General features: G+C 41.8%; 1 protein-coding gene across 2 annotated transcripts in view; it reads left to right on the top strand.

Moving 5' to 3' along the window:
• The first annotated feature begins 1,086 nt into the window (after nucleotides 1-1,086).
• LOC306891685 (NACHT, LRR and PYD domains-containing protein 3-like) overlaps nucleotides 1,087-17,046 on the top strand; it is a 153,803-nt gene continuing 137,843 nt past the window's right edge. For both annotated transcript variants that reach the window (XR_013786381.1, XM_079452153.1), the window contains exons 1-9: nucleotides 1,087-1,182; nucleotides 2,374-2,441; nucleotides 2,765-2,875; nucleotides 3,054-3,105; nucleotides 4,961-5,165; nucleotides 5,417-7,184; nucleotides 7,497-7,670; nucleotides 8,517-8,690; nucleotides 10,736-10,909. Coding sequence is in view for 1 of the 2 variants with exons in the window: in XM_079452153.1 (XP_079308279.1) it covers nucleotides 2,416-2,441; nucleotides 2,765-2,875; nucleotides 3,054-3,105; nucleotides 4,961-5,165; nucleotides 5,417-7,184; nucleotides 7,497-7,670; nucleotides 8,517-8,690; nucleotides 10,736-10,909 (2,684 nt within the window). In the remaining variant the exon portion in view is untranslated. The remainder of the gene's footprint in view (nucleotides 1,183-2,373; nucleotides 2,442-2,764; nucleotides 2,876-3,053; nucleotides 3,106-4,960; nucleotides 5,166-5,416; nucleotides 7,185-7,496; nucleotides 7,671-8,516; nucleotides 8,691-10,735; nucleotides 10,910-17,046) is intronic.

Below are 17,046 nucleotides of genomic sequence, written 5' to 3'. Positions count from 1 at the left end.
GTTTCTCAAGCGATTGGTTTTTAAGACGATAAATCCAGTATAAATTATTGCTTGAGTTTATCGATAATTGTGGATATGCTTATATTACAAAACCCATGTTAAAGTTGTTAATGTTGAGAATTGTTTAATTATCCCCTGTTGTGTTAAATGGTCTTGTCTAATACCTTTATAAGGAAAGGGGCAGATGGTCTGGTTGAATCTGTTTCTCTTATAAGTCCTGTCAAGTCATTTCTGTTTGTTTGATGTTGTTTCTCTTTGTTTTATGTCTTGTCGTCTGGAGGAAGAAATAAATGATCAAGCGTCTATGAGTTGAGCTTGTGGATCACTTACCTTGACGTTGGTTCTCTCACATGCACATAAGAGTCCACACTGGAGAAAAGATGTTCACCTGCACTCAGTGTGGAAAACAGTCTCATACAAAGACCGACTGGCAAAGCTCATAAGAACTCACATTGAAGAGCGTCTGTACTCATGTGTTCAGTGTGGAAAGAGTTTCAGACACAATAGTGCGCTTACTGTCCACAAGAGAATTCACTGGAGAGCCCAAACACATCTTCAGTGGAGGAAGATCACCCAGTTAGCCTCAGACGTCTCACCCACGGGCCGTTCATTCAAAGCCATCATGGTTCCCAGACCTTCAATATGTGCTCACATTCTGGAGAAACACCATTTATCTGTTATGAGTTATTAAACATGTATTTTAAATAAACAGAGAAAACAATGTAAAGCCTTTTTGTATAATATGTTTTTTTTTGAATGGCAATGGTAAGAATTGCTAGTAAATCCATAATGAAGAGAAGTGAAGTCTTTGAGTGTGATGTGAGTATTAGAGCCAGTTAAGCAGCATCACATAATCCATACTGGAGAAAGAGCGTCACTGGAGAATAAACTTCATAAGTATTCATATTGTGAAGAGTTTCACTCAGCAGGTTCCTGGAGAGACGTCACACTACTGCCTACATGAGGAAGAACCTTTAGCGCAGGGGTCACTAACTAGTGGACTTCGGTCTGAATGTGCTCACGGTACTTTGATGTCATCTGACTGTGGAACAAGTCTGTCATGTTTGGTGGCTCCTCCTCCTTCACAGGAAGCTGCAGATGAAAGTGAAACTATTACAGCAGGAGCCATTTTACAGCAAAGCCTCGTTCAAGAAAATAAATCATAAAGAAGCTAAAAACACAGTAAGTATAAACAGCCTCATGTTTATTCAGTAGATTTAATATCGTCTTGATCTGAACATCACATTACAGTTTTTTCTATTGCTAAACGACAGCGGGCACAACTGGAGTCACATGTGCAAAACTGTAACTACAGTCTGCACAGCAGCAGTTCATGTGGACCAAACTCTAGTTCGGTTTTCATTGCTTGAACACAGTTTTCAAAACTCTACACACTTATCCCACAACTTTAACCACAACCTGCACAACACTGTGGATTTACAGCACTTTGTTCAAATGCTAACACACTGCTGTCAAAACTGTGAACCACACATTCAAAACAGAATAGATTTCAGCCTTGTGCCTTTCAAACACTGCTGATTGCAATTTCAGATGAAATAAGGGCTTCACTTATAGACCCTGTGGTGAATCATGGTCTCTCATTGAGAGAGGAAGGGTTGAGGGTGCAACACAATCTGCAAAGATCCACAGTGACATCTGTAATGCCAATTTTCCATCATACAAACAGCTGAGATTTACAACCTTACAGTAAATGAAAACATTACAGGAATTTATTTTGTATTGCAATTACAGTATAGAATATTTACACAGATATATATTACAGTAAATTGGACTGTAAAATATATTTTTACAACAGGACCCAAAGGCCCCAACAGGAGGAAGAGGAGAAATATGACTTTGTATAAAGTCACTAAAATTGTTGAAACTGTAAAGATGAAAATTTTGTATTTTCTGTATTGGTGTTTTTGCTCTCAGTGTGTTGTGAGTGACAGTGTGTGTTATCTCAGTGAGGGTTGTGCATTGTGTTTGGATGCACTGAGTCTGTTTTGAGTCGTGTGTTAAGAGTTGTGTTGCTTTGAATGAGTTTTGCAGGTGATGTGAACAGTTTAGCTCAGGTGACTGTTGGTAGTGCAGACTGTAGTTAGAGTTTTGCACATGTGACTCCAGTTGTGCTCACTGTCGTTTAGCAATCGAAAAAAACTGTAAGTTTATTGGTTGAAGAACTGTCTTGAATATTGTGTTGTTTCTGGAATCAGGAAGTGTGTTTATAAACTCAAAACATTAAAAGTGACGTTTTGAAAACTTAGTTTCTCTGTTAAGAGCAAATGTGAAGCTCAATGTTGTGGACGGACTGATGGGAAAGAAGTGTGTATTTCTGAGATGACACATAACACATCAGTATTTTATTTACAGGTTTGAGATTAACTCTTTATATTCTGACACTGTGTGTTCATCATGAATCTCTCCAAAGAGACCAAAAGGTGAGAAATGAAAGATTTTAATAAACTTAAATGTGTTATTGTCTATAGCTAGATGTGTTTTGACCTGACAGATGTAAGAGTTTGTATTTAATAACTTACTTTAGTTTAAATAGTTTCAGTTTAGTTTAATTTATTATTTGTGTTTTTATAATATTTAAAATGTAGAGACATTTACTAATTATTTTGTTATGAATTATATTAAAATATGTTTTTATAATTTATATAAAGTATTATTATTGAGTGAAATATCTCATTAATACAAGTGCTTTATTGAATAACGCATAAAACTGAACATGAAGTAAAGTGTTGTAATGTTGTTGTAGTTTGACTGCTGGAGAATCTCCTAAACCCAGCTGTGTGTCCATGAAGAGTGAAGCATCAATGCATCATCCACTTGAATTCAGTTCAGGAGACTGTGATGATCCAGATGTGAGGTGAGAACAGTCTGATGGTTTAGACGAGTAAATCACTTCATTAGTCTTTATTCTCTGATCTGAGTCTGTGCTGTTGATGTTACTGCAGATATTCACTGAACACTTTACTGACAGATACACACATTAATCCATGTGTTCACTGTATGAAACACATATTTCATTTATTGTTACATTACAGAAACACAACAAATGTCTCAATCAAAGGGAAGAACATGGAGTCTGTTTTCCAGGTGAGTGTGCGTGTGTGCACGCTAGTGTGTGTGTGTCTGTGCGTGTGTGTGTTCGTGTCTGTGTGTGTGTGTGTGTGTTTGTATGTGTCCGTGTGCGTGTGTGTGTTCGTGTCTGTGTGTGTGTGTGTGTGTGTGTGTGTTTGTATGTGTCCGTGTGCGTGTGTGTGTTCGTGTCTGTGTGTGTCAGTGTGTGTGTGTGTTCGTGTCTGTGTGTGTCAGTGTGTGTGTGTGTTCGTGTGTGTGTGTGTCTGTGTGTGTGTGTTTGTATGTGTCCGTGTGCGTGTGTGTGTTCGTGTCTGTGTGTGTCAGTGTGTGTGTGTGTTCGTGTGTGTGTGTGTGTGTGTGTGTGTGTGTGTCCGTGTGCGTGTGTGTGTTCGTGTCTGTGTGTGTCAGTGTGTGTGTGTGTTCGTGTGTGTGTGTGTCTGTGTGTGTGTGTGTTCGTGTGTGTGTGTGTGTGTGTGTGTGTGTGTGTGTGTGTGTGTGTGTGTTTGTATGTGTCCGTGTGGTCTCATGATGGTCTCATGATACAGTGATTCTGAAACAGTCTACTCTATTCATTGCCAGACAATTCTTTGAAAAATTATTTGACCTGAAGATGTTCCTGCAGCTCGTCGGTTACTTTGTTTCTCAGTGCTACAAACGTCCACTTCACAGCGACCTCCATGAAAAGTGTCTGTACTGCCTTTTTATATAAAGTTGTGCTCTTTTGTCCATTCCAGATTAAATGAGGTCTGAAGTTTCAGCAAGTTACCGTTATGATGTGACGAAGTCAACATGTGGACTCCACTTCCACGTCGTGGAGGCTTGTTTACGTTTTTAACCAATGATACATCAGATATTTATTTGACACGTCATTCAGCCAACCATTTGTTTGACTGGAGATCTTACGGCAACAGACGCTATGCTGCTGCGTCACAATAAAGGTTCTAAAGCGGGTTTTGTTTAGGCCGATGCAGCACAACTCCAAAAAGGAGGACAAATGAGTGTCCGGTTTGAGTTTGCCCCGGACGCCCTAGACAACGTTGAGTCGTATCACCCGACAACTGCGACAATCTCCTTCTTGGGCCGCTCATGCAACATCAGGCTCAGCTCAGGTGCCGGTCGCGTGCAGCGCTGCAGCCACGTAAACAGAGTTTTACCTTCCCCTTCTGACTTTCACTTTCGTTGCCCGAATATGGAAGTGAATGAGGCTTTGCGGTTTTTTTTATCTAGACGTATGTGAAAAACTGCATCCATTGTTTTATTTATTTATTTTCCACCTCGGAAGGGCAACGTGAGTCGAGAAGGGCATATGGGCAGTTGCCCGGGCAACCTGAGTAACCCCCCTGTGCACGTGTCTGTGTGTGTGTAAAGTTGAGAAATGGAGGCAAAGCAACTACTGTGTAACAACCATGTATATATGAATATGAATAAATAGTTTTATCCCAAAATATGTTTCTAAGCCCAAAATCAGAGCTGTATGTTTAAGGGGCGTTTCATGAGATTCTTTTACTGTCAGTCGTACTGCAGCTTTACACAGATTACTGTTATTATTACTGATGATTCTGAAACACGTTTAGATGTTTAGTTTCAAACTGATTCATTGTAGTAAGAAGTCACGATCATATTGAGTGTTATCAATGCTGATGTGTATTTGATGCTTTGAGAATCATTTGAAGGCAAAATATGAATGAAAGAAAATATGATTTTGTTTGTGTAGTTTTGATGTGTGTTTATAGTGTTTAAATGTGTTATAAGTTTCATGAAATGAGGTTCAAGCAATTTAGAAGAAAACTGTGTTCACTAAAATGAGCTTTAAACCTTTTTCTGCCTTCATAAGAAAACTAAATCATGTGTGTTTGAACAATGTTTTCAGGAGCTTGAGCACAAACTCATCTCTCTGATGAAGAAAGAGCTGAAGATCTTCAAGAGTCTACTGAGTCCAGATTACCCATCATGCTCTGAGATAGAAGAGGAGGATGATGAAGATCAGATCAGAGTCAGAGAGATGTTTCTGAAGATCACACTGAACGTCCTGAGGAAGATGAAGCAGACAGACCTCGCTAACAAACTACAGACCAGTAAGAGCTCTCAGTCATGTGACTCTGACATCACTTTACCTTCAGACGAACAGACACAGTGTCTGTATTTAATGATGATTATTAGTGAAAATACATTTACAGTTAATAAATCAACAGAATAGAACCATGAAGCTTTTTGTGTTCATCTAATGTCATGATCAGCAAAATCTTAAAACACTCTTAAGGTCAAATATATAATTTTTTTCTAATCGTACACATGTATTTTTATTTATATTCTCTTTGTTTATCAGAATTGGCCCCTTTATACATGAAGAAACACAAATCCAGACTAAAAGAGAAATTCCAGAGAATGAATGAAGGAATCTCAAGTCAAGGAAGCTCAACACTTGTGAATGAGATCTACACAGAGCTGTACATCACAGAGGGAGGGAGTAAAGACATCAATAATGAACATGAGGTGAGACAGATTGAGACGGCATCCAGAAGATCAGAGACACAAGAAACACAAATCAAATGTAATGACATCTTTAAAGTCTCACCTGAACTAAACAAACCCATCAGAAGTGTGCTGACTAAAGGAGTCGCTGGAATTGGAAAAACAGTCTCTGTGCAGAAGTTCATTCTGGATTGGGCTGAAGAAAAAACAAATCAAGATCTTCACTTCATATTTCCACTTCCTTTCAGAGAACTGAATCTGATCAAACAGACAAATATCAGTCTGATGGATCTTCTTCATCAGTTCTTCACAGATACAAAAGAACTGAGATCGACAGACTTTGATGATTATAAAGTTGTGTTTATCTTTGATGGTCTGGATGAGTGTCGTCTTCCTCTAGATTTCTCAGAGAATCCGAGTTTGTTTGATGTCAGAGAATCAGCGTCAGTGGATGTGCTGCTGACAAACCTCATCAAGGGGAATCTGCTTCCTTCTGCTCTGATCTGGATCACCTCTCGACCAGCAGCAGCCAATCAGATTCCTCCTGAGTGTGTTGATCTGATCACAGATGTACGAGGATTCAATGACCCTCAGAAGGACGAGTATTTCAGGAAGAGAATCAATGATGAGAGTCTGGCCAACAGAATCATCACACACATGAAATCATCCAGAAGTCTGTACATCATGTGTCACATCCCAGTCTTCTGCTGGATTTCAGCCACTGTTCTCCAGAGAATGTTGAGTGAAGCAGAGAGTCCAGCACAGATCCCCAAGACTCTCACTCACATGTTCACACACTTCCTGATGTTTCAGATCAAACTGAAGAGTCAGAAGTATGATGGGAAATGTGAGGTAGATCTTCAGCAGGCTAGAAAGAGTCTTGAGTCTCTGGGAAAACTGGCTTTTCAACAGCTGGAGAAAGGGAACCTGATCTTCTATGAGGAGGATCTGAGAGAGTGTGACATTGATGTCAGAGAAGCGTCAGTGTACTCAGGAGTTTGTACTCAGATCTTCAGAGAGGAGTTTGGACTGAACCTGGGGAAGGTGTTCAGCTTTGTGCATCTGAGCGTTCAGGAGTTTCTCGCTGCTTTATTCAAGTTTCTGTCATTTCTTCAGAAAACATCAGAAAACTTCAGCGGATTGAGATCAAACATGAGTGATTTACTGAAGAGTGAAGTGGACAAGGCCTTACAGAGTGAGAACGGACACCTGGATCTTTACCTCAGATTTCTTCTGGGTCTCTCACTGGAGTCCAGTCAGACAATCTTACGAGATCTGATGACACAGACAGGAAGAAGCTCTGACAGTAAACAGGAAATAGTCGAGTACATTAAGATGAAGATCAGAGAGAATCTCTCTCCAGAGAAATCCATCAATCTGTTTCACTGTCTGAATGAACTCAATGATCATTCTCTAGTGCAGGAAGTACAAACATATGTGAACAGAGGAGATGAGTTTAGTCTTACTGGAGTCCGTCTCTCTCCTGCTCAGTGGTCGGCTCTGGTGTTTGTGTTACTGAACTCAGAAGAGAAGCTGGATGAGTTTAATCTGAGTAAATATGATCCATCAGATGAAGGTCTTCTGAGGCTTCTGCCAGTGATCAAAGCATCCAGAACAGCTGAGTGAGTCTTTACCTGCAGTTTCACCTGAACATCTAACAGTCCACATTACTGTAGTTAATGTCCTACAGAGACAATAAAACATGATGGAATTGTTCACTGCATCTATAGAGTGAGAGCTGCTCTCTTGTGGCTTTTTCTGATTTTCATTCATTTGTTTTTTATTTATAATCGTCTGTCAGGGTTCAGTTCTTGCAGTGATTCTCTATCAGGTGCAGATGTTGCTTCAGCTCTTGTGCAGATGATTCTCATTGTTCAAACATTATCTCATGATGTGTTTATATCTTCACTGTTATCTTGTTATTTCTCTTTCAGTCTGAGTCGCTGTAATCTGACAGAGAAAAGTTGTTCATCACTGGCGTCAGTTCTCAGATCAAACTCCTCAAGTCTGACAGAACTGAACCTGAGTGACAATAATCTGAAGGATTCAGGAGTGAAGCTGCTCTCTGATGGACTGAAGAATACAAACTGTAAACTGAAGACACTAAAGTAAGAAAATCCTTAAAGCAATAAAGTTAAACATGTGTATGTATTATGTAAATGAAGGTCTTCATAAGTTTATCAGAATCATCTTTATATGTAAGAGACTCAACAGTGACTGTCAGTCAATGACTCTCTGTATCATGGTTCTGTCAGGTCTAGTCAGGTGTTTCTAGTCTTAGCGCAGGATCATGACAGTATCAAGTGTTTTGTGTGGAGAGAAACACAGTATTGGTGGTCATGACAATGTGCTTTCTCTCAGGTCTCGTCTTTGGCTCCGCCCCTTTCCTTCTCCGCTCATGCTTGTCCTGTTAGTGTTCATTCCCTTCACCTGCTCTGTATCATCATCCTTGTTAGTGTCCCTATTTAGATCCCTTCTGTTTATTGTCCCGTGTCGGTTCATTGTGTTATCTTGCCTCATCGTGTCTCCGTGTTGAACAACCCTGTTCCTGTTGACCATTTCCCTGTCATGTGTTTGGATTTATTATTTAGATTATCTTGGACCTTGTTTTATGTTTAAGTCTTGTTAGTTTATTCTTTGCCCTTTTTAAGTTTTTTATTTAAATAAGGTTTATTTAAATAAAGTATTTTATTTTCAACTGCTGCCTGTGTTTGGATTCTGCTTTCTGCATATCCTGACACTGTTGATTTAGATTCATACATATTCATTCATGCTATTATTGTAGCTATTTAAAATAATTTCATTTATTACTTGTAAAAAGGGACATCATTTGATACATTAATGAATAATAATTGAATAATATATGAAATTATTAAAATATATTAAATAATTGTACTATTAATTATTGTCTAAATGTTATTGTCATTATTTCATTTATTTTCTTCTCTCTTCAGTCTGTCTCACTGCAGTATTGGATCTGAAGGTTGTGTTGCTCTGGCTTCAGCTCTGAGATCAAACCCCTCACATCTGAAACAACTGGATCTGAACTATAATAATCCAAAAGATTCAGGAGTGAAGCTGCTCTCTGATCTACTGAAGGATCCACACTGTCAATTACAGACACTACTGTGAGTTATTGATCAAATTATCATTTTGTTATAAACTCACTTTTTTAATAATCACAAGTGACTGTCGAGTATTTTTGCTGTTTATGTTTTGCTGTTTCACTCTTGTTCTTGTGTAAATTTGATGTAGTCGACAGTGGCGGCGTTTCAATAAAACCTTGGTTATGGCAAAATTTCCTCCGGCCAAACAACAGCGATATTCCAAAGTAACGTCACCATAAATGATACCACATCATATCTAAACAAATCCTTTACAAGAATCCAAAACACTGAATGAATGCATGAACATGCACAGAGACTTACAGATAACAAACACAAACCCTCATATCCATTAAAATGTGTTTTTTAAAGCTCTAACTCTGCAGCAAAAGAGCGACTCCAGCAAATATCTACTAAAGCATCTGTCATTTATACTGTGTGTGACAATCACTTCAAACCCACAGACAGATGTTTCATAACAACCACAAACGACCACGTTCATCAGGTCCGAGTCTAAAATATACACCAAACATTAAATGAAATGAACAGCAAACATTATTAAATATAAAACATGTCTCACCTTGTCACAGTGAAGTTTATTGTTATTAAGCAGCGGCGAGGTTGAAGCTAAATCTGTGACATCCAGATAATCCAAAAAGATGCGCAGATATTTCGTGCAAAGAACTGCGACTGCACAACACTGGCACATGGAGTACAGTTTTAATTATTCACAGTTAACGTAACAAATATTATTTATCTTTCAATATTTATACATCTGACTTGTGCAGATGAGATTGTTATGTGACTGTTAAAATAAAAAATAATTGCCAATTTATTGCCATTTGTCGACATTAAAGACCTCACTGCTACCCCTACCTCACCATACACTTTTTATTAAACACCTGTAAGGGATTTTTCAAATAGTTTCTTCTAATTTACTGAGCATCATTATACACACTTTGTTTCACTGTTTTGTCTGAATGCTGTAGGGCAGGGGTCTTACATTCAAGTTCCTAGAGCTCCAGTCTTTATATTTTCTTCCAACAATAATCCAGACAATGTTTTCTGAAAATTAATAAATATTAAATAAATTAAGCCCCCTTGTGTGTATATATATGATCTTTTATCAGGCCATTTATTTAATATTTTGATATCCACAGTATGTATCTATGTATTGTAGGTTCTGTGGCGAGGGGAATGTCCTCTTAATAGAAGTCTGATAATTGATATTCTGTCAATATAAAACTACTGACAACATTCAAACAACAAATGTAATGTAACTATTAAAATGCTCTCATCATAAACAGAAAACTAATTTACTTACTAAATAAGCCTTTCAATGCCCTTCATACCAGAACTACTTCTGTCTTTCAATTTCACTATTAGATCCTTGTTCATTACAAAAGCAAAATTTATATCACTGTTTTCTACATAAAATCATGAAATTAACGCTTGAAATTAATATTTGATGCTTGTTATAATAAGTTAGATATTGAGACTTTAGTTTGGGTTTTCACAGGGTCACAAATGTTTAAATGCTGATCAATAATGCTAATGCTCAATATAGATAAAAAGGTTGTGGTTCATAAAATATCACAAATCTGGTGGAAAGGTTGGAGACTTTTATCAAACAGTAAACAGACTGACAGATACAAATCCTTTAAAGTTGCTGTATTTAGTTTATTGTTGTGAGTCTATTGACCTGCACTACTGTTGTTAACATGAACACGTGTCTGCTGCTCTTCATGCGGCGTGTCTTTGGTGGAGAGAAGCAGCGCACGCGGATCAGAAAGGGTTGACCTTTGACCCCGCTGTCTGCACTTGGGTTCTCTGTCCTTGTTCCCTCAACACGTTCCTGACACCTTGATGCTTCATACGATATCCTGAAACATAGAAATGAGATCAGAAGTGATCATTAAAGATCCATCTGTTAATGCTTTGACTGTTATTCATCTCTGTGGCAAGTGCAGCGTTATTCACATCAGAAAGATCCATCATGCAGTCAGAAAACAGTCATAAGTGTCTTAATAACATTGTGACTCACTGTTATCTTGTTATTTCTCTCTCAGTCTGAGTCGCTGTAATCTGACAGAGAAAAGTTGTTCATCACTGGCGTCAGTTCTCAGATCAAACTCCTCAAGTCTGACAGAACTGAACCTGAGTCTCAATAAACTGAAGGATTCAGGAGTGAAGCTGCTCTCTGATGGACTGAAGAATACAAACTGTAAACTGAAGACATTAAAGTAAGAAAATCCTTAAAGCAATAAAGTTAAACATGTGTATGTATTATGTAAATGAAGGTCTTCATATGTGGCCGGGTTTGTAATTACTTGGTTAATAAAAACAAAACACTGACTACACATTAACTGGGGTTCTTTTATTCCCGACTACACCCGAAAGGGATGCAGCATTAAAGATAAATTAGTCAGACTTAGAAGAAAATATACTCAATTATGGACATTATATTCAGAATCAGTCAATTGGTACACCAAGTACCAAGGAAAAGAAACAAAACAAAACAAAACAACATAAAATAAGTCTGCCCGTTCGGTGGTGGAACGAGAATAGTTATCTTAAACCACCCCAAATAAACAACGGTAGTGACTATAGAGAAAGGGGAAACAGAAAAAGATACATCATGAAACATTAAATGCTTACAATTGCAAAACATATACGCACATGCAGCACATCTGTAGCACTCAAAGCCATACTACACTATTGCTGCTTACATATTTCAGGTCAAAAGCATTCACAAATACACATTGAACACAGTTAAATTTCGTTAAAACCAAAAGATATATAAAACAAAGAAACATATCACAACTCACATTGCGGCCCTCTCCCAAACCCGAGTGCTCACATGGACCGCGGCTCACGTGCGAGTAATGGCGCTTCACCTCTCCCCTCTAATACAACACGAGAGTGTAATTAAGTGACTTTTTGCAACTTTAAATGAACACAGACTACATGTGAGTTACACTATTATATATATATATTATAACTGTAAACTGAAATAAACACTCACGCTCTTAACTTCAGACGCCTCTGACGAGCACACTTAATGTGAAGACATCGCACACGAGCTAATGAGAAAGCTGAACGGACGTGCAAAATATGCAACCATCCACTGACCAGACCCTTAAGGCTGCAATCAATAAACACTTATAAGTTGATATGTATCACTATTTTAATGTCTTATGAACTTTATCAACGTCTTCTCTCACCAAATCAGGCCCGTGCGCTTCCCAGCTTCTCACACTCGCATCGGCGCTTTCTCCCTCTCTCGCACACACAGAGATAATCAATTAAAGGAGCCGCAACACATTTCCACAGTGAGCAGTAAGTGCACATTTCACTTATTACCTTCACCTGCCCAGGGAATTAAAACCAGGTAACTATACAGCGTGGGGGCTCTTACTTTCACCCGGTTACACTCTCCCCTGCCTATAGTCATCGTCCTCGGTGACTGCAACTACCATTTAATCATCAGCTACTTGTAATCTCCCAGATGTATACAAAACTACACCAGCAATAACCTGGGAAAGAACATCAGGACTGAAAGAAATAGCATTACAAGCAGACTTTGGCAGCGTGTTCGGATTATTGTTAACACCAGCAGTGGAGCGCTGAGACCTTCGTGGGAAAGGACAGGGTGCTTCGGCTGACGGACTTTTGGTCTGAAGCTTTCGAAGAACTGGGACCGGCTTTGTCACGATCACCTCTGGAGGTAAATCGGTTCTTTCAGTTTCAGACTGGATAAGCTCTCCGACACAACCAGCCTCATTAATCCCTTGCACATCCTCATAATTTTCCTGTCCCCCCTCCACTACAGCTTCCGCACCATCCCCTGGTTCTGCACTGGCCTGCGGAAACTCCACACATGCTGGGTCTGCCCAGTTCTTCTCAGTCCTTCTGGTTTCCTCCACGAGTACACACTCCACCTCTGATGAAGGCCTGTCTTCCATTACCTCCGGGATGGGTACTTTCACAGTGGTCGCTCTGCTCCTTGGCATCGGCACTGGAACACACTTTGGACAGGGCCTGATGTTGGACCTATGGACTCTTTTAGCAGGACCTCCCTCCACTGGTTCCACAGTGTAAGTTGTACCATGAACCTCCACCACTCGATAAACTGTAGGTGCCCACGCGTCCTGGATCTTGTTGCGTCCAAGTGGACGATATCGTAAGTACACATGCTGACCGATGGCCACTTCTGGACAATATACCTCATTCTCACGCTTGGCAACACGGTCCGCCGCTTTCCTTTTAGCGTACTCTCGCGCTCTAGTATGGGCGTCCCGAAGCCGCTCCCTGTGGATGGCCAACCAGGTAGGCTCTTTTTCTCTTACTGACTCTTGACCCAATAAGGCATCCACTGGTAAGTGTGGCTCCCTTCCAAACAGCATATAGTAAGGAGAATAGCCAGTCGAGGCATGGGGAGTCACATTATAGGCGTACACCAGCTCGGGTAGGTACTCCGGCCATTTCCGTTTCTTGTCAGGTGGTAGTGAGCGCAAAAGGTCGTGGAGCGTACGGTTAAATCTCTCACATTGCGGATTACCTTGCGGGTGATGTGGTGTAGTGCGAGACTTCTTAATCCCATACAACCTACAAAGCTCTGCAATAACCGCACTCTCGAAATTCCTTCCCTGGTCTGAGTGAAGGCGCTGTGGCACACCGTACTTGAGGATCCAATCCTTCAGAAGAATTTTGGCCGTGGTGTCTGCTTTCTGATCTCGGGTAGGGAACGCCTGGCTGAACTTGGTAAAAACATCAGTTATGACCAGGACGTTCTCCCGCCCATCCGATCCAGGCTCCAGTATGGTGAAATCCATTGCCACTACTTCTAATGGCTGTGAAGCCAAGAAGGGAGTCCAGGGTGCCCGAATCTTAGGTTGTGGCATTTTGGCTAACACACATCGTTGACATGACTTCACCCACTTCTCCACTGCATCATACATTCCTATCCAATAGCAGCGCGGCTTGAGCAGGGCTAGCGTCCTCTCAACACCTTGGTGTCCCATTTGATCATGAACACTTCGCAGCACCGGTTCTACAAGACACGCAGGGAGCAGCAACTGGAGACATTCCCCATTGAACACATCGTCAACAGCTCTGTACAACAACCCTCCTTTTTCTCTGATCCTGTCCCACTGTTTGAGTAAGGACAGCACTGAGCGAGATAGACTTGTTCTCTCCTGTTTTGTGGGCTTCTTTTCCTTTTTCCAGAAGTTCATAAACACAGTAATGGTGGGGTCTTCCTCCTGAAACCGTTGAAACTCATCTTTAGTATATCCAGGCAACATCAGAGTATTCTCAAGAGTGCCTTCATCATCTTCGTCCCCTATGACAGCCTGAAGCAGCCCTGCTTCTTCCCTGTCCACACACACTGCCAATTCAGTCTCTACAACAGTACCTGTGTGAAGTGCATTGCAAATCGCTACACAGCCATCATACTCTGAATCCTCAGTTACCTCCTCTTCCTCCTCCAGTCCTGGCCTTCTGGATAGTGCATCAGCGGCTGTATTACACCGCCCTGGACGGTACTGCACCTCAAAATCAAACACTGCAAGCTGAGCAACCCACCGTTGCTCTATGGCACCCAACTTGGCAGTGTTAAGATGGCAGAGGGGATTGTTGTCTGTTATTATGGTCAACTTAGATCCCAGCAGGTAGCTCCTGAATTTCTCCACCACCGCCCACTTGAGGGCTAGGAGCTCCAGTTTCATGCTGCTGTAGTTTCTGTCATTATGCTCCGCGCCCCTCAACCTTCGGCTTGCATAGGCTATAACAGTTTTTCTCCCATTCTTGTACTTATACAGCACGGCACCCAGACCCAGGCTGCTGGCATCTGTCTCCAGCACGAAAGGCAAGTTAAAATCTGCATACCCCAGTGTTGGTGCCGTTGTCAATCTCTCCTGGAGGTGCTCAAAGGCTTGTTGGCACTCGGGTGTCCAAGAGAGCTTAAACAACCTATTGGCCTGAGCAGCACTCGCAAGGCTACTGCAGAGATTCACAACATCATGAAGGGGGCCCGCAACCTTGGAGAAGCCCTCAATAAATCTTCTGTAGTAACTGCAAAATCCTACAAAGGACCGCAGCTCCTTCAGGGTTTTAGGGACCGGCCACTGCTGCACGGCACTCACCTTTTCTGGGTCCGTGCTCACTCCCTGAGCTGACACGACGTGTCCCAGAAACTTTACTTGAGACTGCAAGAAGTGGCACTTTTCCACCTTAATCTTTAGCCCGGTCTCCCTCAGCCTCTGAAGCACGGTCTCAAGCCTCACCAAATGGTCTTTGAATGTACTAGAGTACACGAGCAAGTCGTCCAAATAGACAAGTACCATCTGAAACACCAGATCACCCATTATGCTTTGCATGAGACGTTGGAACGTCGCTGGCGCATTACATAGGCCAAACGGCATTCTTTCGTACTCGAACAACCCAAATGGTGTTATAAACGCGGTCTTGAGCCTGTCCTTTTCGTGAACCGCCACCTGGTGGTAGCCACTTGCGAGATCAATTGTTGAGAATATCTTGGCGGCACCCAGAGCATCTAGGCTTTCATCAATGCGCGGTAGTGGGAACGCATCACGCCTAGTTTTCAAGTTCAACTTCCTGTAGTCCACGCATAGACGCAGATTGCCGTCTGACTTCCGAACCAACACCACTGGCGAAGCATATGAACTTGAGCTCTCTCGTATAACACCCTTTTTTAGCAATCCAGCGATATGCTTCCTTACTTCCTCGAATTGGTTTGGGGGTATTCGGCGGTACGGTTGTGAAACAGGAATGTTGTCCGTCAATGGAATTTCATGCTTTACCCGGTCTGTGTAACCAAGGTCCTCATCACAGATGGCAAACACATCCAGGTATTTCATCAGAAGCGCCCTTATCTCCACCTGTTGGGTAGAGGTACCGCCTATTTGTACTCTCTCTAGGGGGCACTGCACATCTTTTTCAACCGCTGTAATTGTTCTTTGGCTAACGGTGACTTCCTCATGCTCAGCAGAGAGCCGCTGGAACTTCACTTCGCAAGAGCTACTCTCCACACAATGGCCCTGGGTAAGATTCCCTAGTCTAACCTTGGGGGGTAGCCACACATCCTCAGGGGAGAGGTTTACTACCTGCACTGGAAACACGCGCTTCCCAGGTGACACCACGGTAGGTACCAGGACCAGACCTCTGGGTAACTGGGTGTTCCCTGGTTCGAACACCACCAAGCCTCTGTTTGCTGTAAATTCTTTTGATACTCTAGCCTGAATTATAGCCAGAGAGGCTGCTGGTATGTGCTCCCTGCCATCTCCTGCTACTCTGACCATAGTTGTTGCCTCAACCAGTGAAGCCTCCTGTACCTTGCTAAAGGCAGCCCTCCAGGCTGAGTCTAATGTCCCCTCTAGGGCATTGTCAAACTCTGACAGAATCATCTGTTTACAACGCTGTGCTATATTCATACCCATTATCCCTGGAGGTGTTGAGTCATCCTCTATGGCATCCTGATCACGCACGATTAAGAACCCGCACCCAGGTAAAGTCAACCCCATCACCTGTATATCCAGTTCAACATACCCCAAGTACGGAAGGGGCAACTTATTAGCAGCGGTAATCTTTAGCCATTTGGTAGTACAATGCATGTCTTTGTCTTCTCCGTGGAGATGCTTTTTAAAGAAATTCTCACTCAGGGTACTCACGTTACTGCCAGTATCCAATAGGCACCTGACAGCTACACCCCTAATGTGAATTTCTACATCTGGGCATTTCCCCACTGCACGTTCTAGGAACCGCTCTCTAGTCAGCGGGCCATTCTTTGAGCCGTCTGACCCTCCTCTCATTGCTCGGCTCTTCACAATGGAGGCGCCCCGTTTCCCTGAACCGGAGATTCTGGCGCAGCGGAGGCAGGATTTTCCTGGGTGCGTGGTGTGGTGCATTGCCGGGCTAAGTGCCCAATGCCCTCACATCTAAGACAAATAGGTTGGCCATCACGGGTGTACTTCGGCTTAAACTTAGCTTTACTCAATTTCTCGCCCCCTGGATTGGACCTCTGGGTAGTGAGATCACGGACAGCATTAGTAAGCTCACTGATAGCTTTCCCTTGTTGCGTGATTACTTTAACCATTTCTTGAAAGGCTACACCCAAGTCACTTGGTACGGTGGTGGTCATATTCACATGCCCAGTCTCTTCACCTGTACCAACACCCAATAGGTTTCGACTTCTAACCACATTTGCCCCGCAGGGTCTTTCCTCTAAAAACCACATTAAGGCTTCCTCACGGACTTCAAACAACGTAACGCTAGGCCGCTCACGAACTACCTTACGCAGTTCTCTGCGAAGAGCTGAATCCCTCACCCCCTCTATGAACTGATCCCTCACTGCAAGCTG

The sequence above is a fragment of the Barbatula barbatula genome (genome assembly GCF_947034865.1).
Source record: "Barbatula barbatula genome assembly, chromosome: 3".
NCBI lineage: Eukaryota > Metazoa > Chordata > Actinopteri > Cypriniformes > Nemacheilidae > Barbatula > Barbatula barbatula.
This window is presented reverse-complemented; position numbering and strand designations above follow the sequence as displayed.